Source organism: Phodopus roborovskii, unplaced genomic scaffold (assembly GCF_943737965.1).
Source record: "Phodopus roborovskii unplaced genomic scaffold, PHOROB, whole genome shotgun sequence".
NCBI classification, from domain to species: domain Eukaryota; kingdom Metazoa; phylum Chordata; class Mammalia; order Rodentia; family Cricetidae; genus Phodopus; species Phodopus roborovskii.
In genome coordinates this window covers 30,161,161-30,187,641 of record NW_026126459.1, presented here as the reverse complement: position 1 = coordinate 30,187,641, position 26,481 = coordinate 30,161,161, and the positions used below count along the sequence as shown (strand labels likewise).

The 26,481-nt window shown below is 38.3% G+C and overlaps 1 protein-coding gene across 2 annotated transcripts in view; it reads left to right on the top strand.

The window, feature by feature from the left end:
- Positions 1-26,481, top strand: part of Stat4 (signal transducer and activator of transcription 4) — a 93,698-nt gene that overhangs the window by 33,839 nt on the left and 33,378 nt on the right. For both annotated transcript variants that reach the window (XM_051190145.1, XM_051190144.1), the window contains exons 4-5: positions 20,916-21,014; positions 24,291-24,383. In XM_051190145.1, coding sequence (XP_051046102.1) covers positions 20,916-21,014; positions 24,291-24,383 — 192 coding nt within the window. The remainder of the gene's footprint in view (positions 1-20,915; positions 21,015-24,290; positions 24,384-26,481) is intronic.

Sequence of the window (26,481 nt, the reverse complement as noted above, 5' to 3'; positions counted from 1 at the left end):
CCACCATGATGGTCATGGATCACCCTGTAAAACTTTGCCAAAATAAACTCCTCTTCTATAAGTTGCCTTGGTCATGGGGTCTTATCACAGTAATTGAGAAGTAACTAAAACAAAGTCTGGCAATCGGAGTTTGACTCTAGAAGCCATATGTTAGAAGAAGAGAAGCAATTCCTACATGTTGTCCTCTGACTTCCACAGGGACGATGGCATGCACCCCACTCCCCACTACAACATATGATCAATGTTTAATTAAGATACGCCAGGTTTGTTATCTGCCTTGGAAATGTTAAAACTTTAGTTTTTATTCCCAATAATAAGATTCTGTCTTCAACGGCAGTGCCCTCACCATGGAGCACTGTGACTGGTGCTAGTGAAAGGGTGGCTGTAGGTGGCTGAAGTGGGACCCATTCTGTCGGCACAGCCGTGAAGGTGAAGTTATCCTCGTGAGGGTGTGGGTAGTAATACAAACAAGGCTGCTTGCAAAAGTACTTGCGGTAAGTTCCTAGTCATTGCTGTTAGTGCAATAGACTATGTATCCAAATGTTTGGAGAAGATAAAGGCAACAGAGAATGTGTAGCGACAGACAAGCAAGAGAAATGGGGGACGACAGAGCAGAAGGGGCGGTATATTAAAGTGATAGTGTAAGCTGAAGGAGTCCTCCTGTTATTAATACAGTTTCATTTGGAATCAACCTAAAACTTAGCTCTGATCTTCATAAGCTGCCAACCAGTGATTGAGCTATTGGCAGAACCCAAAGCAAAACACTGAGTTTATAATGATACATAACAAAGTGTTGTCACCATGTTATTTTTTTTAACATAGAATGAAAATGAGAGAATAGATCTGACATTAATTTGGCACTAAGGACATGCAGCATTTAATTTGCTGCTTATGAAACTTATGAAGCCATTTAAAAATGTCAATTTTAAACCCCAAAGTAATAATCGAGACAATTATTGTAATATTAGAAGAGACAGTTTCAAGTGAACATTTATGAATCAGGTTTACAAAATCTAGGGCATATTAAGTAATATTAAAGTTACTTTATGAAGTAGAAATTTTAAACAAAAGTAGGCGAGTATGGAACATTTTAATGTATCTTGTTTATTTTTCTGACAAGGTAAAAACATTATTGAGAAAGATCTAAGTGTTATAACAAGTTTGGGTTAATAATAAAATACTTTGATGGTGAAAAACAATAATCTAAATGGAAAAATTGTTTTTAAAAAAATAAGTCCATGATTAAAATAACCATTCAATCACTATTAAAGTTACATTATTGAAGAATTTTAATGTAATGAAGTATCAGTTAAGTGAAATACAGGTTAACAATGATACATAGCATGCTTTGAAATGTATTTTTATATGTGCCTATAGACTACACACATGGAGAAAATATACTGGATTTAGATAATTTTATTTTCTTGTGGATTTTCCCGAATCTTAGTGAATTTGCATTTTAAAAATTTCCCACAAAGGATATTTTTATTTCTGCAATTAAAAATACATATACAATTGACCTTAATTTAATAATTGATTGTGAGCCTGGGGACATCTCACTTAGTTCTCACCACTTGGGAGAGAAAGCAAGGCTGAAATTTCCCCAGGGTGGGGAGAATCAAGGCAGAAGAAAGGAGGTGGCCGGTGGCCTTTTTCTAAATGTCATGATTGACAATGGCATGAAAGGATTTAAAGCTCTGATTTCGACCTTGAATCCCGAAGATGTTTCTGGGCATTCATTTAGGTTAAACCATCACCACAAAGGCTGTGTTCAAATGTTGCTGGGTCAGGCTGCCAAGTGCATCATTCATGCCCAGAGAACACAAAATACACAAATGTATAATAGCTTGGTATGAGTTTTTACCCAAAATTATAAGAGAAAGGTGAATAGTCTCCTTAATGAGCTCTAAATCAGCAAGGGACTGACGGAAGCAAGCAAATACATTTGGCTTGAAGTGGAAAGTGGAAAGATGGTCATGGAGGACAGGGCCAGCCACCCTAAGAGGCTGACATTTGAGAAACACAGAAACTCTATTAGCATCTCCTCACAGTGTTCTGATGGAGGAGGGTGTCCACATGCAGACATTTACAGTAGCAGAGACCACTGTGAAATTCACTGTAGGTGCCAGCACACCAGCTTCGGCACTCTGAAGAGGTCCTGGGTCCTGTCCTCATGTCTGCAGTTGGCTTATAGGTCATCCAAGCACCAGCCCTCCATTATTTACGGGCCATTAGCAACACTTTCAGTTTAATCTCTCACAGTGTTTCAATGAACATCCATGCTTCCACCCCACTTGCGGGGGGGGGGGTCAGCATTTGTTCGGTGGAACATGCATTGAAGGCTGTTTCTCAAATGTCATCCCACAGTGTGATTTTATTTCTTCTGATTGGAAGATTCTCCACTTCTTGTTTTAAGATCTAATGTCCTGTATTTTGATCATTATATGAACCAATTTTTAAAATTACCAATAAAACTCATTAGAATAAAAACTGCTGTGTGTTTTACTAACTGCTTAAATTATGTAGGCCTTTGTGAGAATTCAAATGATAATGACAGGTCTAGAGAGGAAGAAAGAAAGGAAGAAAACTCTAAAATTCCACCAAAATAATGCAACCACTTATTTACATTTCAGTTGCCACCTTTTTGTACTTTTGCTTCACAAACACCCAAATATCACTTCCCCTGAAGCAAACTGAATCACACATATGGCTTTATTAAAAAATTTCTCACTTGTTTATTCCTCACTTCCCTGCACACATCACCTCCCTTGCAGACGTCAGTGTTAAGAGCTAAATATACAGGCTTTCATATCCATGATTCCATGAGTAAATAAAAGTAGAAAGTATGTGAATTATGCCCATGGGAATGTGTGCATGTGGTTACAGAGTTTTGTAAGTGATGATGTCAAGAGTTTATCACTTACAAAAACGAAACTTTATTATTCATTTCTCTGCTTTCCAAATTTCACTTCACAGAAATCCTCTCTTATCGATGGTAACAAACAGTCCGCAATGTGGGTGCACTGCGATTTACCGGGCAATTCCTGCTCAGGATGTAATCTCCGCACTTCCAGTTGTTCATAGATGATGAACCCTGCTTTAAGTTTTACAGGCTAGGGGCCTGGAAATGAATGTGCTTACTAGTTAAAATCATAAGCATTTTAAAACCTGGTCGATATAAGATTGCTTATTCTAAGATGTCACAAATTAAAATTCATCAGCAAAATAGGAAAGAATGACTCTCTGCATTTATATATGTATATATACATATACACACACATATATATGTTTTTAAAACCTTAAAACATCTTTGCATATACTAATAATTCACATGAGTTAATATTTCCTTAGTTACTATATGTCTTTTTTATTTCATTATCATTCACAAAAATTCCCCTTTTAATCCAATGAAAAGTCTATTTTTTTTTTAAACAACATTTCTGAAAGTACTATCTTGGTTTAAAAAGGCCCCTCCAATCTTAGATTATACATGTAACTTTGTCAAGTCTAATAGTTTTTAAAAACTAATCTTTTAATTGATATGGAACTCTGCACAAAAAAAAGCCTTGCCTTTCTGCTGAATTGATACACATGTAAACAAGTTACAAATTTTGTCTGTTTTATTTTGAGACATGGTCTCACTGTGTAAATAAGGTTGGCCATGAACTTGCTGTCCCTCTGCCTCAGCCTCCTAATACAGGAGTGTGTGTGCCACCAGACATGACTCATTTTTCTCACTTGAATGGAACTTCCCTGGTTTCCACATATTTCCCACAATGCTCTCTTACATTGTGCTTACCATACAGCTAACTATTGTCAATATAGTGTACTGCGTTTGCGGTGCATTTCAGAATCTGCAAATGCTTCCCCCATCAGTGTGGAAGCAGCAAACTTGAGAGCATATTGTTAAGAGCCATGTGACACCTGGGAATCCCTCTGAAGCCTTTTCTAATGGTGCAACCCTGTCTCTGCCTGGTTCAGTTATCCATGAAACCAGATGAAAACACACAGATGTAAAAATTAAAAGTGCAAAACAAAGCACTTATAACATTCTTGGATGCTTCAAGCACTGGAAAATTTGTATTTTTAATAATTCATTTAGTTATTTTTAGGCATTTCTTCCTCTGTATAAATTTTAAGATCACTTCCTTAAATCATTCCTTCCATCTCAAATCCTCTAAAGCAATCCTGGGGCCCTGACCTTAATTACACTCCTCTCTCTCCCCCTCTCTTATTTTGATGACACAGTCTTACAATTGGGAATTTATGTTTATATGTTATTTTTTGTTATCCTTTCTATAATTTTAACATTTTCATATGACCTTCGCTTAATTCATAGAAGACCTATATTTTTCTTCTTGTTTTAAGAAAAGATTGTTTTCAATTTATAGATATATGACTATTATATTTTGCATATTTATGGAGTACCATGTGATTTACCTCAATACTTGGATACATTGTGTGTGTAATATTTGCTTCAACTTAACCATGCCGTGCTTTCCTAATATTTGTCATTTCAGTATGATGTGTTAAAATTTTAAAATCATTATTCTTACTATTTTTAAATGTAATTCCCCCTCTAGATGATTATTTTGTGATCTTGTCTATTAATAATGTAATTGTGAGTTCTTTTATCTTCTAGATATACCATTATATCTTCAAGAGAGATGGTGTATATTTTCTTTACCAATATTCACATTTAAGTCTATCTCCTATAATCTTTTCTGTACACTTTTCTTTATAATGACAATGGTGTATGAATTATTGTCCTGGCAATAAAGGACAAAAGGTGACTGGATCATTCTGTAAGAAACAAATGGCTGTGGGACCTGAAGAGATGGTTCAGCAGTTAAGATATAGATGGTCAATGAATCTGTCTTTGTGTATAAAGAGCAAGACTAATGTTTGGATTCTTCCTGAAGCAGGTCAGGACATTGTTGGAGAATTCCATCTAACCCTTCAGAAGCTAAATCACCATCTCACACCAGAAGATGCTCTCCTCCCAAAACAATCTCAAGAACAGTTTTATATATTCCTTACTTTGGGAGGAGTTAAAGGCAGGCATTCAGCTACACAAAGATGATATAACATGGTTTTTAACTTGGCTTTTAACTAGGAGTCCTACAGCGGTCACATGTGGGTTCACTCAGGGTGTCTGCAAATTTAGTGGGTTGCATTACTTGAGGAGAACATTGAACTTGAGGAACTTGCTGCTTTTATGGCAGGAAAAGCAAGCCCAGTCTTTGGACAGAAGATCTGCATTACCTCATTAAGGCTGCTACTGAGACTATATCCCAGAGGGAACAGGAGTCAAGGCCTTTGCATCCTCAGCATTCCTCATTAGGTCCCACAAGGGCACATGGGAGCACTCAGCAGCTGTGGTGGGCTGCCTTTATCAACAAGCAGAATTTCCAGAAGTTCATCAGACCTCTGAGACCTCAGCTAAAACCACCTATTTCATAATCAGAATGTGGCATCTCTCTATTAATTGTTCTGCCTTGAACATGTTTCTTATAGAAAATAATAGAAGTCTGATAAAGTAAAATAAGTGCAGTTATGGTTCATAGTCTATTAACCAAAAAGGTATCAGGTTGTTATTATCTTGAGGTAGCAGTGATTTGGAAAGCCCAAAGTTTAAAGTTGCTTTTCCTTGAGTTTCTGTTCTGTGACTCTTTACAAGTGGCATAATAACCACCAATGGATATAACACCAGTGCATCCTAATGTGTACCTTGTCAGATCTACCTAGGATTAAAGCTGCCTGTAATTTGCTACGTACTGGGTACTTAGTAAATGCAGGGACTATTTTTATTGTGTTCAGCATGAATGATAAAGTTAGCATCAACCTTTGCTCATTTTCTATTTAAAAGTAAGGTTTATTGCAAGCTGTGAATTCCCTATGGGCATGAAATTTTCGTCATCAGAGTGGTCTACAACTTCCCTTTTGACTTGACTGACAATTTTCAAAAGATAATCTACATAACTCAAAGTGAAAAGATCTGCAATGTATATAGACATATTGTATATGTTGTTATAGTGCATGCTTCATCAATTCTATTTATTTTTAATCATTAAATCAACACATGCTTAAATATTTAAAAGAAATTCTAATATCAAAGAATTGTAATAGAGGTAAAAATTTCCATCTTGAGCCTGCTGTCAAAGGCCATTGCTGCTGAAGGCTGGGCACTTACTTTCCCTGCCTTTTCTATGCAAGAAAAAATGTAGCATTTGGCGATGGCTTTGCTAACAGGTGTGGGCTGAGAGCTAATTATTTTATTCAGAGCCACTTTTGGTGCCTTTCTTCTGAGTCCTCAAGAAATGCCAGGAAAGTCCCCACTGTCATTTAAAAGAAAAACAAGCACAGTTCATATTTTTCTGAAACCTCTTTTATATTGTAGTTTTATATCTTATATTTGAGTTCCTTTTATACTTCCTGGAACACAGATCAATCAATTTGGCCATGTCAAACTAGGAAGAAATTAGGTTGTTTTTTTTTTTTTTTTTTTTTTGCTGTTTTTGTTGTTGTTGATGATGATTTATGTGCATGAGAGTTAAAACTCCCCCAGTATATCCTTGAAGCAATACAGAAATCCTCTATTATTTAGAGTGCTTTGCAAATTACAAAGGTCTTTCAATTGTCTGACAGGCATTAGTCTCTTCACAAGCATTAGTCTCTCAGCTAATAGGGCACATGAAGCAATGAAGATTAACATGCCATTTACCTAAAGTCACAAAGTTAATGTCTGAGGCACGGAGTCAGAGCCTGTGGCTGTGACTGTACAGAGCAATCGTGTCAAGTAGATTATGTTTTCATGGGTGCATTAGTTCCTCAACTTGTTGTGTGAAGAGTATCTGACAAAATCACTTGAGAAAGGCAGGAGTGTGGGGTGGCTGGTCACACTGTACCTTAAGTCAGGAAGCAGAGACAAGTGACAGTGCCTCTTGCTGGGTCCTAATGGCTCCCTCAGGGAGGGGGCAAGAAGGCTTGAAGTCAACAACACAGGTCTCAGGAGTCAGGTGAAAGGAACAGCAGGCCCTTTGTTTAGCAATAAACACAAACTTAATACTTTCCCAGGATTCAGGCATTCTGATCCATTGACACTGTATAGTTGCCCCTCATTGGCTAGGCATGATCAGTACCTCTGACAGCTCCTGTTGCTAGGTCCTCAGGAAGAATCACATAGTCCGCCCTCATTGGCAGAATCAGTACCACTGATAGCAAGTGTCAGACTCCAGGTTGGCTCTCTAGGCCTGGTAGGCTTTAACTTCCTAGAAGCACCCAGTCCAGGAGCCCCAGCACGTGGAGGGGTGGCACTCGCTTTTGCAGTGTCTTCCTACCCCAATTGAAGTAATCTAGAAACTCCCTCGCAAATGTACTCAGAATTGTGTCTCCCTGATGACTTTACCGTAAGTCTGTCAAGCTGACAATCAACAGCAGCCAATCAAAACAGATATAGAACATTGTGCCAAGAATGTACTCAGAACTTACAGACACTCTTAGTGCCTTTAGGAAGTGTGTTCTTAAGAAATATACAAATGAATACACACACTTGCAGCTGATTTTTAGCTAGTTAAAGTGTGTTGGTGTTGGCATGAATAAAAGTCATTAAAAATGTATGCCTTTTGGAAACTGGGTGTAGTAGCAAAATCCTTTAGTTCCAACACTCAGAAGGCAGAGACAGGTAGATTATTATGAGTTTGAGGCCTGCCTGGCCTAATAGTGATTCTCTGTTCAGCCAAGGCATACAATGAAACTTTTTCTCAAAAAACAACACAAACAAACAAAACCCTTGACAACCTATAGCTTTGTGCTGGGCATGGTTGGGGCACACACCCAAAACTTTAGTACTGGAGAGACAGAGATGTAGAGGGATCTGGAGTTCCAGGTCATCCACAGCTACATAGTGACCTTAGGGCCATCCTGTGCTATTTAAGTCTGGAGACTTACTTCACTCATTTCTATTGAGAGGGCAGCTTGAGGAGGGAGAGGGTAAGAACTGTCACTTCCATAGATAGATGGATGGATAGATGATAGATAGATAGATAGATAGATAGATGATTCCTGAACAACTTAGTGGCAAATACAGAGTTACCACATGCATCCTACCCATCCTCTCCCTCACGAGACAGTCTCTCTTTATTTGTTAGAGTATAATTTATATGTAATAAAATATTTATGTACATTTTACTCACCATTTTAAATTGTTAAGATATAAATCCCAATGGAGCTTTCTAAACACAGCAAATTTTGTAGCTGTGTTCATAGTCATGACACATGTCTCAAAGAAACCATTTCATGCTCACATATACTCCTATATCCTCCTCTCCCCTACTAATAGTTTATCTGTTTCCTCTATCTACAATGTTTTCCTTCTTTTTATGATAATACTTTTATTAAATTAGAAACAAGCTTGCTTTACATGTCAATCCCAGTTCCCTTACCCTTCCCTCCTCTCCTGTCCTCCCCAAACCCCCATCCCATCCCCTTTCTGCTCCCCAGGGAGGGTAAGGCCTTCCATGGGGGATCTTCAAATAGACAATCTCTTAAATATTGTATTAATGTGATACATTTGTCATAGGTGATGAACTGACAGTGTCTTATTAACTAAGATCTATAATTTACATTATCATTCTATGGGTTTTAACAATGTCATGTTCCCACCACAATAATGTTACACAAGATGGTTTCACTACTCTTCCTGCCCCCATATCTTCTGTGTTCCTCCCCTCAAACCTCTGGCAACCACTGACTCTCTTACTGTCTTCCTACTGTGTGTGTGTGGGGGGTGGTACATGTTTTCATGTGGGTGCAAATGAATGTGAAGGTCAGAGGTCAATTCATAGTGTCTTCCTCGGTTGCTCACTACTTTATTTCTTGGGACAGTGCCTTTTTCTGAACCTGGAGCTCACCAATCATCTACATTGGCAGGCCACTTGAGCTTCATGGACATGCCTGTCTCTGCCCTACAGTGCAAGCATTGCACACGCATTTCACCATGCCTAGACTCAAGACACTGAATTAAAGTTGTCACACTTTGTGGCAAGGACTATTATGTGGCCAGCATTGACCAAGCAATCTGCCTAGCCCTACCTCCCTAGTTTTAAGTTTCTTTGAAATTATAAAACCAGAACCCTTTCAGACTGACATGTTTCTTAGCAGTGTGTATGTAAGTTTATTTTGTCTTCTTTTTAGTACTAAATAATACCTTGTTTGTATGTATAATAGTTTATGTGATCAGTTCTCTGACTGAAGGATGTTTGCCACCTCTAAATAATAGCAATTATTAACATAGCTGTCACAAAACTTCCATGTATAGATGGTGTTTGTGTGTAAATAAGTTCCCAGCATCCTTAAATAGATACTAAAAAGTGATTGCCAAATTCCATGACAAGAGTGCGTTTAATTTTATTAGAAATTGCCGAACTCTGTTTGCTGTTTACTGCCCCTCCACAGTGGCGGAGAACCCTCCCCTTGAATCAGATGATGCATCTTATATTTGACACCTCTTAATTTCTGTTGCCGTAATGGTCCCTGTGTCATTGTCATTGTGGGTGATGTGAAATTAGGTCATAACTATTCGTGTGGTTGTCACTTGACTTGAATTATACACTCTGTTGTAATAACACATGCTGTTTAATTGCTTTTTAAATGTCTTCAAAATAGAACACTAAAATTTATAGTTTGAACAAGTAGCTGTGTGTACAGAATGAGTCAAGAACACGTCAACATTTGACATTTGTCTAATGCATATTTGTTACTAGCTAAGTGATTCAGCTTCATATTTTCTTGGAAAGCAGCAATAAATGCTTTACAGGATGTAAGAAAGGAATTCACCTACCAGGAGATAGGTTGGATTCTATGACTGAATTCATGACGCACAGAGCACCTCACACTCAGAGAAACAGCATTAAGAACAATGGCCAGATTCCTTAGAAGAGATGAAGAACCCTGCATGGCCAGAAGCTGTAAGAAGTGAATCCTGCATTGCACAGCTATTGCGGTTAAATAAGGATCAGGATAAACAAATAGGCCGAATAGATGTTTATTCAGGGAGAAATAGCTTACAACCTAGACAGATGAACAGCAGCAAGTTCCACCGGATGCTCTCCTGTCCGAGTCCCACTAGCAAGAAGCTTTCCCTGGCTCTTCCTCAGACCTCCTTCCACAGGTGACTTCCGCCCATGGCTCCATCCCCCAATGGCCATGGTCAGTGCCACAGAAGGAGACAAAATAAATATCTCACTACAATTCCCCTTTTAGTCTAAAGAAAAGATTTAGGCTTTATACAAAACTATATACAAAACAGTGAATAACAAGTGTCCTCTAAGAAAAGGAAAATCGAGAACAAAATTACCTACATATCTAGTCCTAGGGTGAAGGCATAACAGAGTTTACAATAGAGTTGTCCTAAGCTAGAAAACCTAAGTCTAGTACCTAATATATCTAACTAGGAAGAGAGAATAATAGTTGTCATAGTTTAATCTTCAACCTCATCAAGGCCTGAGAAGGAAAATAATGATACTAAGGTAGACAGGAAGTGAGGATGGGCAACTTCCAAAAGGTGCAGCAAGGACAGAAACAGCAAGCCGCCTGGACAGTCACCCTAGGTCTCACAGAAATGTTGGTACACCCAGTTTTGGCTAAGGCCAAGAGAACTTGACAGACCACAACAACAGCAGGGAGGTAGAATGGCTGTCTTACCCTGACTTGGCAAGGTCAAGCAGTCTTCTATATTTGTCTCCTGCAAGCACATAGGACTGCATGTCCAAATCAGTGGTCAAGGTGGGGTAATTCTTTGCCCAACAGGCCATTATCTGAGGCGAGAATGAACTCCAACAGGAGCAACAACAGTGTCCAACATATTTTCGGGAAAGTGCACGGTGCTGTCAGGAGCAACAGTGTCTCATGTCAACGGAGTACTAATATTAAAACATTTAAATGCCATGTTCTGCATGTCTATGAAGTGATTGAAGATTAAGCATCTATATCTGACTAATCTCATAGGTACAGGAAACATGAGTGAAGATAATCTGTAATACTCAGGAACTTAGCTAAAAAACTGATTAAAACTTCCCTGAGTAAAGCAGGAACAAATACTTAAACAATATAACTATATACATATACATACATATAAATCCCTAAAATAGAGGTAAAGTAGAAATGTCAAGACAAGAGGTAGAACTATAAAGGGCAGCATGATAAATATCCCAAATTGTATCAATATACAAAATGTCTTGAACATGAGTAAAAGTATACATACATAGAATATGGTAAAAAAAAATAGTGTGCATAAAACATCATAAGTGGAAAGATTTCACACAATATAACAAAATATAAACTTAATTTTACATAGCTTACCACATAAGAATACATAACAATGTAAGCTGTAAAATACTATCTCATTCTTATTCAAATTCTCAAGAAAATAGGCTAAATCTACCTATATCCCATCTAAACCATACCTTTCCCAACCATTCCCTATTCCTGTCTAAAAGATAAACCCGAGGGTAAGCATCACCTTCCATACCCAACCCTAAATAACTAAAACCAACCCAAAGACGATGACTATTATCTCAAAATTCCAAGGGTAGGGAAAGGGGGTGTCGTTATCTTAAGGTTACTTCCTGCTGAAATGGGACAATGATTGCTCCAATGGATCCAGTAGGAAGAAAATTTTTAGAAACCAAATTTCTCAACAGAACTGGCTGTGACATATGTAGCTACTCACTGTGTGGCAGAAAATTCTTGACTGTAGTTCTATTTTAAACTCTGGCCAGGGTGTAATAAAAAGGTGCACCATTACAGCTAGCTAGTCATGAGTTGTCTCGAGCAAAACAGTCTCAAACCAGTTTTAGGGTGATGTTTGTAGTTCAGATGCATCAGGTTGAGTCAAGTGGAAACGATGATGTGGGGCCCCATCTTCTTTCTGCAAAGTTCAAAGACTGCTGTTAGGAATTGTTATTATTCCTTGTGGAAAAGTTACACATCAATATTAAAGTAAAATTTTCAAGTTTTAAGGTATGCATTAGGGAAAGACAACAATAAGCATTAAAAGTATGTGAGAAAATTAGGATTTCAGAGAGAAAATTGCATATAAGTAATTAGTCCCCAGATTTTGTTTTCTTCTGCCTTACACCAATTGGCTTCTTGACTTAAGGCAGAAACCATGAATTTAATCTTAACAACATGCTTGAATTTAGAGAAGGAAATCCAAATCCAACTCCAAAGCCAGCATTGGTTTACATGAATTGGGATTTCAGGAATACTAGATAGTAGAGAGAAATAGATTTCTGTATAGAAATAGTTTACTACAATTAAATATTTTTTTTTTTACCATATATCAGATTCTGCTTCCTTAAGTGATTGTCTCTGAAGAGCTGTCTTCTCTTCTGTAGGCACCTACATGTTGGCGGTTTGCTGTTCACGTGGTGTTTCTTATGAAACTCTGAGGCTTCTAGCACACTTCCTATCATCAATAAACGATCAATTTCATCATTGCCTTGTGCTAGAGGACCTGGCAGACCCATATGGGATCTGATGTGTGTTATATATATAGGATGAGTCCTCTTTCTGATAGTATCTTGTATAAACTGTATAAACAATGAAGTTAATTCTGTATTGTCAGGAATAAATTCTGCAGTCTCAATGTGTAAAACGACTCTCTCTGCGTATTGAGAGTCAGTAACTATATTGAGGGGTTCTTTAAAATCCATAAGTACCATGAGAATGGCATACAATTCTGCCTTTTGTACAGAATTGTAAGGGCTTTGAACCACTTTGCTAATTTTTCCTGATTTATATCCTGCCTTACCTGATTTGTTTGCATCCGTGTAGAATGTATGAACTCCAGAAATAGGTGTTTTTCTTACAATGCATGGAAGGATCCAAATCGTTTTCTTTATGAATTTGATTCTCTCAGTTTTGGGATAGTTGTTGCTAATCGTTCCCAAAAAGTTACTGCAAGCTCTCTGCCAATATTCGTTATCTTTCCATAAGGAGGAAATTTCCTCATTAGTTAAAGGTACTATAATTTCTGCTGGGTCTCTTCCTATTAGCTGACAAAGTCTTAATTTACCTTTTATAATCAAGTCAGAGATCTTTTCTATATATGTTTTTAGTTTTTTATTCTGTTTATATGGCAGGAATATCCATTCTGATACGATATCTTCTCTCTGCATCAAAATCCCTGAAGGATATTCTCTAGATGGTAATATAACCAGAATACAGTCTAGGTTTGGATCCACACGGTCCACATGTGCCTCTAGTATCCTCTTTTCTACCCATTCTAATTCCTTCTCAGCTTCAGCTGATAGTATTCGTAGACTATTCAAGTCCTTAACTCCTTTTAGAGCCATTTTCAGGTTTTTCAAATCATGCCCTTCTACTCCAATAATGGTTTGCAGTTGAGAAATCTCTCCTAGTAATTTTGGAAGATCATTAAGAGTCTGGTAGCGATCTCTTCTGATCTGTACTTTTTGTGGTCTAATTTTCTGTAGACCTATTTTATATCCTAAGTAGTTGATAGAGTCTCCTTTTTGTATTTTCTCAGGTGTAATTTGTAATCCCCAGCGAGGTAAAACTTCCTTTACTTTCTCAAACATTTTTTCTAATATTTCTCCTTTAGAGTCAGCTAACAATATATCATCCATGTAATGATAGATTATGGATTGTGGAAACTGTTTACGAATTATTTCTAACAGTTTTTGTACGAAATATTGGCACAGGGTGGGGCTACTTAGCATTCCCTGTGGCAAAACCTTCCATTAATATCTCTTCACCTGTTGAGAATTATTGTAATTAGGGTACCGTGAAGGCAAATTTCTCTTTATCTTGTTCTTGTAAAGGTATAGTGAAGAAGCAGTCCTTTAAATCAATAACTATAATAGGCCATTCTTTGGGTATTAAAGAAGGCAAGGGCATTCCAGGCTGTAGAGAGCCCATTGGCTGGATAACTTTATTGATGGCTCTCAGATCTGTAAGCATTCTCCATTTACCAGATTTCTTTTTGATCACAAATACAGGAGAATTCCAAGGGCTGGTTGATTCCTCAATATGTCCAGCATTTAGCTGTTCCTGAACCAGGCTTTCTAAAGCTTCTAACTTCTCAGAGGTCATAGGCCATTGTCCTTCCCAGACAGCCATTTTAAAGATAGGGCTTTTGGTTCCTCTGTTTGTTCAGCACTTGTATTCTGTTTTTGTACTGCCTGGATATTTGGTATCTGTCTTGTATAGTACTTAACAGTATTTTTTTCCACAATCATGAGGTCGTCTATGGTTCCTATCTAATACTGGAGGAATGTTAATCTGTGTATTCCATTGCTGTAATAGATCACGACCCCATAAATTTATCACTACATCAGGCACATATGGTCTCAACCTCCCTCTCTGTCCTTCTGATCCTATACATTCAATCCATCTCGTGCTTTGTTTTCCCTGAGACAGGGTTCCAATCCCTAAGAATTGAACATTTACCTCATGCAGGGGCCATCTTCGAGGCCAAGATTTATTAGATATGATAGTTACATCCACCCCTGTGTCCAGGAGACCGTCAAACAGTCTATTATTCATCTTAACTATCAATCTAGGCCTATGACTATTTATAGAGGTTTGCCAAAATATACGTTTTTTTATTTCCTTCTGTCATGTTTGATTCAATTTCCGTCACTAGTTTGTCATCCAGAGCAGTATGAGTTTTTATAATAGGCACAGAATTTTCTAATTGCCCTGTGGGAGATTGTCTTCCACTGTGACTGGGAATGTTCGGACCACCTGTGACGTGGGGGCCTTCGAGAGGCCCCCCCAAGGAGTTTTCTGATGATAAAGGGTTTCCTTGCTTGTCTCTGGTCGATCTACACTCATTTGTCCAGTGTCTGCCTTTGCCACACCTTCTACATAACCCAGGAGGCTGAGGCCTTCTGTTTGATTCATTCCTGGGAGTGTTATTTCTAGGGAAGCTTTGCCTACAATTTCTTTTTAGATGTCCTATCTTACCACAGTTATAACATCTGACATGTTGATATCTCTTCAAACCTTTGGAGATGGCTTCTCCTACCCAAGCTTCTAAGTCACCATAGTAAAGAACTCTGTTATCTTGATGTCTTCTCTGACCTTTAGGTATGGCTTCTCCTACCCATGCTTCAGTCTTATTGTCATTATACTCAGTGTTGCCTGTATATAGGACCCATTCATCCAAGGGTGCTGATCACATTTTTAAAGGCCAAAGCACCTGTTTGCATTGAGGATTCGCATTCGCATAAGCTAAAGATTCTATGAGTATTCGCCTAGCATCTATGTCTGCTACCTCTAATTGTATTGCCCTAGATAATCTTTCTAGAAAGACACTAAAGCGTTCTCTAGGTCCTTGCCTTATCTTGGTATAGGATTCTATCCTCTCTCATAATTCATGAACCTTATCCCAAGCATTCAGAGCTGCTATACTGCACAGAGAAAAGATATGTTCATCATAGGCAGCTTGGGTTTCTGGGTCAGCATAAAGACCCTCACCAAGAATTTTATCTTGGGGAGCTTTATAACCTTTCTTTAAGCCCTGAAGTTCAAGAGCTTTTGCTTCCTCTCTCCACACAGCATCAGTTTTAAAGCATGCATCTGTATCAGAAGCATTCTACATTGCATAGAATTGTCTTTAAAACACGCATCTGTTCAGAAGCATCCTGCTGGCTGAGGAGGATGCGCCTCACTTCCAGCACAACGCCACTGCAGAAAAGTGAAAAAATGTGCTTAATCAACAGCTAATGCTAGAGGGTGGGAGGTGGACTTGCCTTGGCAAGACCTAAAATTACATTATTTGCAGTTCTGGGGATCTTTAAAAAAAATGGAAAGAAAGAAAAAAACTTTTAAAGGGCATAAGATTCAGATCATAAAAAGCAACATCACTGTTACCTTCTGTCAGTTGATTACTACAATTGCACTCTATTTAATTTAAACTCTACAACAATATCTAAGAACAATAACAGGGGCTGGAGAGATGTTTCAGAGATTAAGACCATTTACTGCTCTTCCAGAGGACCCAGGTTCAATTCCCTGCACCCACATGGTTTACAAGCAACTGTCATTCCAGTTTCAGGGCATCTGATGCCATCTTCTGACTTATGCTGGTACCAGATTGCACAGGGTACACATATTTACATGCAAGCAAAACACTCCTACACATAAACAAAAGAAGCTCCTCAGTGGTTTCACCGGAAGTGAGCCATAGGTGGAAAAGGACAGCTAGGTGAGCAGTTTATAGCAATCTCCCCAACTGAGCAGTGATGTGGTTGGCAATCATGATGATATGACTAGACCACTAAAACTCTTAGTGTGTCTGTCAGTCAACAAGCCAGCTGGCCATCCTGGAAGGGATTCCAAGGGCAGTTCTCATCTGAAAACCTGCTACTGAGAACTTCTGGTGATAGTTCCAGTATGAAACCTTACAGAAAGGAGAGAATAGCTGTCTGTGCTCTAGAGAAATGTATCGCTGGTGTCTGGACATCCTGAAGGACTGCTCTGTGGAAAATACAGCAGGCTATGAATCTGAGCTTAAATGAGGTTCAGAAAAGTTAATTCTTAATATGCAAAGAAGGGTTGGAAATGTGTTAGCCATGTTTATTTCACATGTATTTGCTATTTTATGCATTTATGATATTTTGCTCAATTAAGTATCTATATCCACTTTAAAATAGAGTTCTTCAAATGAGTTAAAATGTTTGTGACTAAAAAGCATTATGTCATAGTCATTTTGCTTTAGGATAAGAACCATTACTGGAGATAAAGGTCAGCTCATAGCCATGAAGGACTTTAATAACAAGCAATATATTATATATCCAAATATTTCTATCAGAAATAGAACAACTTCCAAAGCAGCTTTTGACATAATTTTTCAACAACTTATACAATTGATAGTTAAAACAAGCCAGCACCAAGACAGAAATTCATGCAAAATGACATCTGGCTTAATAAAGCAGAATAAATTATTTGTTCCCAACAACTATAGAACCCTCATTCCTTGCAAGTTAGCACGAAATTTTTACATGTTACCCATATGCTGGATCACAAAGCAGATATCAGCAAACTTAGTGGCTGAGGCCATTGGAATAGTCAAAACTCAAGGGTAGACGTTGTGAAGCCAGGCAGTGGTGGTGCACTCCTTTAATCCCAGCACTTGGGAGGCAGAGGCAGACAGATCTCAGTGAGTTTGATATCAGCCTGGTCTGCAGATCGAGTTCCAGAACAGCCAGGACTATTACAGAGAGAAACCCTGCCACCAAAACAAAAACAAGCAAAATAAGTTGTGTTGTAGGAAAAGTAGAAGATCCCTGTGTTTGGAAATTAAGCACTATACTTCCAAACAAGTCTTGAAGGTGAGATAGAAATGAGACAATTGAAAAGGGTGGGGGTTCTGGCAATGTTGCACAAGAGCTGATTAGTGGGTATAGAAAAATCTAGAAAAATCCACAGATAAAAATTTAGAATTTCAAACTAATATTACAAATACATCATTAGAATCCATAGAAGTCAGCAACTTTGGCTATACTCAAAATCAAAACACAAATTTAACTGTTTCTGTGTAACAGCCACAATATGAAAGTATCAGATATTCTCATATCAAAACAGTATCGACTAAACAGAAGGAGCCCCAACAAAAGATGTTTTGGCTGTCCTATGGGAAATTAAAAATATTTAATACAGAGACATTTACAATCCTGATGTGGCTGGATCAGAACAAATCCATATGCATGCTCCTCAACTGTTTTAAAGATCCAGTGATATTGAAACTGAAAATAGTGATCGTGTGTGTGTGTGTGTGTGTGTGTATGTGTGTGTGTGTGTGTGTGTGTGTGAGAATGGGTGAGGTATGTAAGTGTGTGTGTGTGAGATTGTGTGAATGTGTGAGGTGTGTATATGTATGTATGAGTGTGTATGTATATGTGTGTGGATGAGATTGTGTGAATGTGTGAATATGAGGTGTGTGACGTGTGTGTGTGTGTGTGTGTGTGTGTGTGAATATGTGAGGTGTGTGTGAGAGAGAGAAATTTGTGTGAATTTGTGAGGTGTGTATGAGATTGTGTGGGGTGTGTGAGTTGTGTATATTAAATTGTGTGTGAGACTGTGTGAATGTTTGAGAGGTATGAGTGTGTGTGTGTGTGTGTGTGTGTGTGTGTGTGTGTGTGTGTGTGTGTGAAGGAATCTTACAAGCTGATTCTGGAATTTGTATGAAAATGCAAAAAGCCCTATTTTGCTGCTATCAGGACTTCCCAGAAAGCTCCAGTGACAACCTCACTGATTACACAGAAATGGATCTCTAAGATGGAAGCAAGGACAAGAAGAAGACCTCTCATGTTGGTGGGAACAGGGGACTTCCGGCAGAATTGGGCCAGAACTGGGAACAACGGTTCTCAATGAATCTTGTTGGAACTGCATATCCAAAGGAAAAATTAAAGAAACCCTCCTCACTAGAAAGCTCCAAACAAAATGCAATTAACAACAAAGCTAGTATATTAGAGTTACTAGTGTTGTTACTCTTAATATTACAAAGTTACCCTTGTTCTACAAATAGAAGGGCTGGCTAGAATGTGCAGTGATAAAATTGTAGCATCAGTCATAGAATGTAAGAATGTTTACAACCTACAATCACAGTACTCATTTAGACTGAAAAAGACACACACACACACACACACACACACACACACAATCCCCACTCCAGAAACTTAGTAAAAGGTTTATTAAGCACATCATTAAAAGTCCTAATCGCTGGGGGAAAGACTAATAAAGCCAACTTTGCTGCAATTAAAAGCCTCTGTTGATTGACATTAGGAGACAGTAAGAGGACACTGCAGAGAGCATGGCCTTCACAATACCTTGACATAGGAAGAAGTAGGACACCCTTGTGTAATTGAGAAATTGCTCTTTTCCTTGTCACCAACACATGTTGAGGTTCATTTTATTGCTATTCTTGGTTATATATACATAGCCACTACTCAAAGGTGAACATGAACACATCTTTAATACTGAGGAAAGTGAAATCGTAATTTGATGTTGAATACCAAGTGTTTTTTCATACGACATTTTTTCGTGAATATTTAAGTGAGGCATTGAATTAGGGGGTGTTGAAGAGGAAAAGAAAAACATATTCTTCGATGAAAAAAGGGCTGATGCTTGACCCTTAACAAAGGAAAGAAACAAATGCCTTAACTTCACAAGGCATGGAGCAGAGAGGAAGGTAAAGGAAGATTACATTTGACAGGAGAATGAAGATGAGCTGAGCACAGCAGAGTGTTGAGGACAGCACCTCAATGGGAGATCTTCCATAAAGAGAAGAACAAAGACAACACAAAATGTACCTGCACTGTTAGAGGGACCCTTCACCCCAGAAGTACAAATTCTCAATTTATATTAATAGCAGAGCTTCCAAATTAGTCCTGAAAATAATAACCCTTTCTTCTAACCAATGAAACAATTCCTAATGCCCTTCAGGGAAAAATGAGAAGACATAGGTTTGGGGGAAAACACTTAAAGACAAGCAAATGAAAAGATCCAAGAGGTGCCAAGATTAGCAGGAACAAACTCAAATAGACTCTGAAGTTGTAGATGTTATAGAAACATGGTACACTCCCACAAACTGAGCAGGGTCACTTTCATGTCTGTACCTTCCAAGTTTCAGTCAATCCCCTTGTTTTATGCTAGAAATTTCTGATTTAAAGAAGGAAAAGATTTTTAAAGACTGAATGTGGAAGAACAGGGACCCAATTTCATAAATGGAAATGTTAATTGATATAGAATCTGATATTATCATGGAAGTTACAACCAATAACCCTCATTTTTCTACCCAGAAAGATCCTTTGGTTTAGCTGTGTGTATAATCTGTTTTTGAGTTTTTGATTGTTGTTAATTTTCTGATTTTTGGACTGTTAATTTTATTTATTTATTTATTTATTTATTTATTTTGCTATTGATCTTTTGGCCATTTCATGGGTCTCAGTACCACTTCAAGAGAGGAGGGCAGAGATTCAGTTAGTGTGCTTGTCTCCTGTGCCTTTTGCTAATCTTTCCTCAAAATAGTCTAGTAAAGAGGTTTTAACACTATGGGTTAAATGATGGTGTTCCAGGGAGTCCTGCAAATCAAGGTTAGAGGACACAGCTCTTGTAGATAAATAAATGAGTGCAGGCTCATTGCTAGGCACTGACACAATCTGAAGGGATTCCTAATTTCCATTTACAAAAACGTATCTGATGGCTTGATTAGTGCCTTGGGCTGCCAATTAACAATATATGCATCATTAACCTTGGTGATAAAATGTATGCATGCTTCAATGTCAAAATACTACTGCTGAAATGTGAGTGTAGTTTTGCTTGAGTACAGTGTTAGTTATGAGGTAGTTGATTGGAATGTCATCAACTGTGGATCACAGCAGAAACTGTTAGCCTGAAGCAGAGAGCTGCCACATGTACAGCTAGTACCCTTCTTGAGAACTCATAGGGACATAACCACCATATCTAAAGCCTTCCTATTGCCTAAAGTAAACTGGCCCTCCAGTGTGTTCAGGCTCTTACATAAAGAAGAGTTCAAAGAACAACTATTTAGAGTTTGGAAAGCAAAGATATCAGCATTCTCTCATTAAGAGTCTAGGATATGACAGGCATTGGTGGCACATACCTTTAATCCCAGCACTCAGGAGGCAGATGACTCTGTGAGTTCAAGGCCAACCTGGTCTACAGAGTGAGTTCCAGGACAGCCAAGGCTACACAGAGGTATCATATCTCAAAAACAACTCATGACATTGTAAAGGAGTAGATTCTGGAACAGATCCCAATAATTGTGTAAGGAGATTATTGTTTTCAAGTATGGCACTGCCTTATAACTTATATGTGTTTCTTCAAAGCTTTTTATGCTGTTTTTGCTTACTATTTTTCAGGGAAAGTTTCACGGAAATCCAATGCATGTAGCTGTGGTAATCTCTAATTGTTTAAGGGAAGAGAGGAGAATATTGGCTGCAGCCAACATGCCTATCCAGGTAACGTTTTCTGATCCATAGTTGTGTGCATTATCCACTGCATTGCTGACTTACCAGGTAATAGTATCTGAGTTTGTGATCTTGCTTTCTCCTTGAGTTTAGTTTTCTGCAAAATCAGCTTCTTCTGTGTAGCTGGTTCAACCAGCCTCCCAGGCACTCATGCCCGCGGTCTTGGGCTCATCTTTGAAAAGTTTCTAATCTTTTTTGCATATTGACACAATTACCAAGTTTTTTCACATTCCTATATAATTAGCTGAGGCTTGCATTGTATTTGGAATCTTTCTGTCTTCCTTCCAAATGTGGGAGATGTGTGGCACTAGACTGGTCACTCTATATTTCTTTCTATTTCCATGGCTAACTTCTGGTCTAAGATTTTACAATATTAATCTAGGAACACAGTGATCGAGTTTCAGTTAGATTCCCAATTCCCAGCTCCAGTTTGGACTCTGCCTCCCCGTGTGTCTGTCTTCACAGCCTGGACTCAAATAACGCTTCAGTACCTACTTCTCCAACAGGAATTTTGACTTGCAGAAGTTCTCTAAGTTCTTGTTTGACTCTTCTTTGCCCTAATGTAGTTTACACTATATTCTATCTCATTCTTCTGAATGTGTTAAGAACCTAGCAATGGTAGTAAGTAGAGGAGTCAACAGTCTCTAGGGCACACTTCTCAGTTAATCCTGTAACAAAAAGTTCATAAAACAATACATTTTCTAAACACAATAAAAGCAATATACAGCAGACCAACAGCCAACATCAAACTAAATGGAGAGAAACTCAATGTGATTCCTCCAAAATCAGGAACAAGACAAGGTTATCAACTCCACATCTCTTCAGTATTGTACTTGAAGTTCTAGCTAGAGCAATAAGACAACAAAAGGAGATCAAGTGGATACAAATAGGAAAGGAAGAAGACAAGCGTTCACTATTTCCAGATGATATGATAGTTTATATAAGTGACCTAAAAACTCCACCACAGAACTCCTCCAGCTGATAAACTATCTTGGGGTATGGCTAACTAAACAAGTGAAAACAATACATTTTCTAATGACATTCTCCATACTTTAGTCATACAACTTATGAAGAGTTAACAAAAGCATATTTTTAACTGTTTAAAATTCAAGTTACTATCAGGTTATGGATGTTTTTGAAAGACTTTCAAGTTTTATCAACTAATTATTCTTGGATGCTAAAGAACGACATTGTTTTCATTTGAAAACTGTAGTTTCTAAGCTACTGTTTAGAGCTGCCCATTTTTATACCTGTCACATATATATATACTCATTCCCATCTTCTCTCTCTCTCTCCCTTTATATGTATGTGTGTGTGTGTGTGTGTGTGTCTTGTGTATATTCTCTATTCTCTCCAAATGTCAAATATTAGTCAAGTCAAAACATTGAAGTACATACTAATCAAAGTAACCCAAAATATGTTAATATTGCATACTACCGTAAACAACGGACTGGGCAATTTTTTTTTTAATTTCAAGTAGGGAGATTTAAAATGGAATAATGGAGATGGATATGATGAAAGGGAGTTTGTTTCCTAATCTGAAGGGTGTGGAATAGTAGTTATAAGACACTCCACCCAGAGTTGAAAGCATGAGCTTTCCTTGAGGTCCCACCACTGCTCTGCTATGTATTGTCAAGTTATCAACCTTTGTAACCCCGTTCTCTGCACATCTGTATGGTGCAGGTGGCTGCTCACATGTCTTGTTCCCATCTTCAGATAGCTGTGAACTTTGTGTTTGAGGTGCCACTCAGGGTCAGATTATTAGTGTGGCCAAGACACAGAGCTTGGAGGAGCCACTTGGCCTCTCTGCTTAACCAAATCATTTTTCCATTTTCTTTAGTATGTTCCCTTTGCTTTAAAGTAAAAATAAATCACATCTCAGGAGGTTCAACACCCTTAACTGCTAATTTAAGCCCAAGTGAATGTGATCTTATAACACTAATTTAAACTTACATGAAGTCCAAGAGTAATGGAAATAGACTGTAAGAAATTATGAGCAGTTTTTACATCATGGAGGTAGAAGCTGGAAAGATGGCTCCATGGTTAAGGGTGCTTGCTGTTCTTCCAGAGGACTTCAGTTCAGTTTATAGCACCCATGTTGGGTACCTCATAACTGTCCATAATTCTTGCTGCAGGGCATGAGACTTCTAGACTTTGCTGTCACATGTGTGGCACACACACACACACACACACACACACAGAGAGAGAGAGAGAGAGACAGACAGACAGAGACAGAGACACACACACACAAAGAATAAAATTGTAAATTATAAAATGACACATAATTTTACTATTTAGTGTTAGTATTACATTTTGGTATATGTGCTATTTTTGTCATACCTACTTAATTCCAAGTATCGATGCATATAGTCATATTCTTAGATATATACCAACATGAATATCAAAGTAGAAATTATGTATAGTGTTTTATAATCTGCTTAGTTGTTTAGGTTATAATACTGTCTACATAACGTTATTTAGTATTTTCTACAGAGTCCAGAGACAGAATGACCCAAAATTTTCTCTAAGGTCCCAATGAAAGGACAGAGGAAACTAGTTCTGTATCCTTGTCCAGGAGTGGGTTTATCAAAGCTGGTTAGGACTAGAGCCATTGCCTTCGAGGAGCCAAGTTGTAGATAATTGGAACCAAACTATTGCCCCTGGATTGCGGTTATCTGTCCTTAGGCAACTGTCTGAGGTATCCCATTTTTTCCCATGCCAATATTGCCTGACTGAGGTCTATGTGACCTTGGCTTCCACCTCTCCCAAATAGTATATATGATGCTATACTTCATAATGAAGTTAATTGGCATAAGTGATCATCTCCTTGGCTCAGCCATTGCTGCTTCTTCTTCTTTATTTCTTGTCTTCTACTGGTTGAGGATGAGTGGAACCCAATATGAGGTATGTGTATGGGTCAAGTGGCACCCAACATGGGGCACCACTTGTCCTCAACCAACAGAAATAAAGACACAGAACTAACATTCTCTTTGTCCTTTCATATGAATCTGAGAAAATCTTCAGTTGTTCTGACTGTGGACACTACAAGCATAATTTTTTTTCTGTTATGGGAGTGGGAACCTGGAGCCTTGTGCAGTCTCTCTGCCAGTGGGTTATATGCCCAGCTCTTTCAACAGGAATTTTAATGACCACAGAATATTTTGTATCCCATTGATCTAAACCTCAGGTCAAAGTAGTATGTCCTTTACAATAACCATAATCATGTTTTATCAGTGACAGTGGAATTTCAATACATTCTTTTTCCAGGGACCTCTGGAGAAATCCTTACAAAATTCTTCAGTTTCAGAAAGACAGAGAAATATAGAGCACAAAGTGGCTGCCATTAAAAACAGCGTGCAGGTGAGTGGCATTATATAGATGTCTCAGGTGAGTGGCCTTAGGTAGATGTCTCAGGTAAAAGTGACTTTATGTAGACATCTCAGGGGAGTGATTTAATTGGATGTCTCAGGGGAATGGCTTAGCTAGATGAGATGTCTAAGGTGAGTGCCTTTATGTGGATGTCTCAGGTGAGTGGCTTAGGTAGATGTCTCAGGTGTCTTCATGTAGATGTCTCAGGTGATGGCCTTAGGTAGATGCCTAGAAAAGCTAGTGGCAGCTTGTGTGCCACAGGCCAGTGCAGACAGATCTCAGAGGACAGTGTTTCTCGCATACTTCTCATGTTTCTTACATAAGGATTTTAAACTTAACTTGCTTCTGATATTGAGTTGCCACACTATGTCTTCTAGAGTAAGTTTGGTAACTTGTGGTTCTTAAAAAGTGTATACATTTCATCTAATTGAGCTCTATAGTCTATTATTAACCTTTATTTGTAAACCTTATTATGTCACTTATTTCCTTCGGTATTGGTACATTTTGGTTTGTCCTCCCTATTGGTCTTATAGATTTGTTACTTTCATTGACTTAGAAAAGATTATTTTTAGGGGGATGGACTTTCCACTGTGTTGTATATAAGGATAATCCCAACTTCTCTTTCCAGAACCTATGTAGTATTCATTTGCTTGTTGTCTTTCTATGGAAATAACAATTCTCTAAAACCAAATCAATTCATACCAAGGTAAAGCTCTCCATACACTGAACTGTAGGTGGAGTTTAAGTGAATGGACTTCTGAGCTTTTATTTCCAGACCATCAATTAAATGATCTTCCATAACAAGCAAACAAGCAGACATGTCTTTGCCCCCACCATGGCAAAACAGAATCAGATTTTCAGTGTTGACCTCAGGCCATTGTTAAACCAAGGACTGTACTGACTCCATGAGTATGTAAAAGCGGACACTGACTATTGTATTATAATAATGATACATCTGCACACTAATCAAGTACACAGATGTCTCTGGTATATTTTGTGGGTACTGGTGTATACTAGGACTGAATCCAGGACTTGGTACATACTAAGCCAGTTCTCTGCCACTGAGCTCCATCATTCTCGGAGCCCTTGTTAACTCCTGAGATCTTTGGTCACTATTTATAGCTCTACCCTGATTTTTCCCTCAGGCCCACATATTATCCCAAGTCTGTGAATACTGGCTAAGTGCTTCTTTGAAATTGCCTATCCAGGGAAGGCTAAGCTATCTTCGGATGCAGAGTGAATGGCACAGTGGAAAAGAAAACACCAGATCTGCACTCACACTGCTGTTAACTCTGTGGCTCAGATCATGCCCCTGAGTTCCTTATGGGGTCCAAGCTGAAGCCCAATACAGACCACATTCTTGCTCAGCTCCTTCCTATCTTATTCCTATTCAGGTTGTTCTTTCTGAGAACACACCCTCATTAGATTCCTGAACCCAGGCTAGGGCACAGACTCTGATCCCATGATGCCAGACCTGACCCCTAGACAGAGCAGTAGTTTTCCACCAATGGACTTTGCCACTTAGACCATAACCTCCCCCTCTCTGTAGAGTGTTCTAGACTGTAGCATTCACAAAAGGATTTTTGACCATCATGAGAGCTTTTGCAAATTATTACCATTTTTGCAAACAATTTGCTATAACGGATGACAATACTTTACTGTTGCTTTTTAAAGGCATGGTTTAATGTACTTTTTATTTCTTTAGCTTTTTGGTTAAAAGACTCTGAAAACACCTTTTAATTCTGAGGTCAAACAATGTATTTCTGCTTTAAAACTATATTTAATTTTATATCTCTCTCGAGTATGTGAGTTCCCCATCTTCTAGTAGATCTTTGCTCTTGAGAAATGTAACATCCAAGTGAAACGCTGCAAGTGTGCTGACATGGGGCTAGAAACAGGGAAGACTGAAGCTAAACTAGCTCCAGATGGCTCTGCGTTCTCACCCGAGTGCTTCCTGCCACGTGCCTATGAGTTTTTCTATATGCAAAAGAGAAATATTTTTTGTGGTAGGTTGCCAAGAGGACAATGCGTATAAGACTCAGACCTGATGAAGCTGTGGGACACTGTGGTGTTGCCATCAGGTGGACAG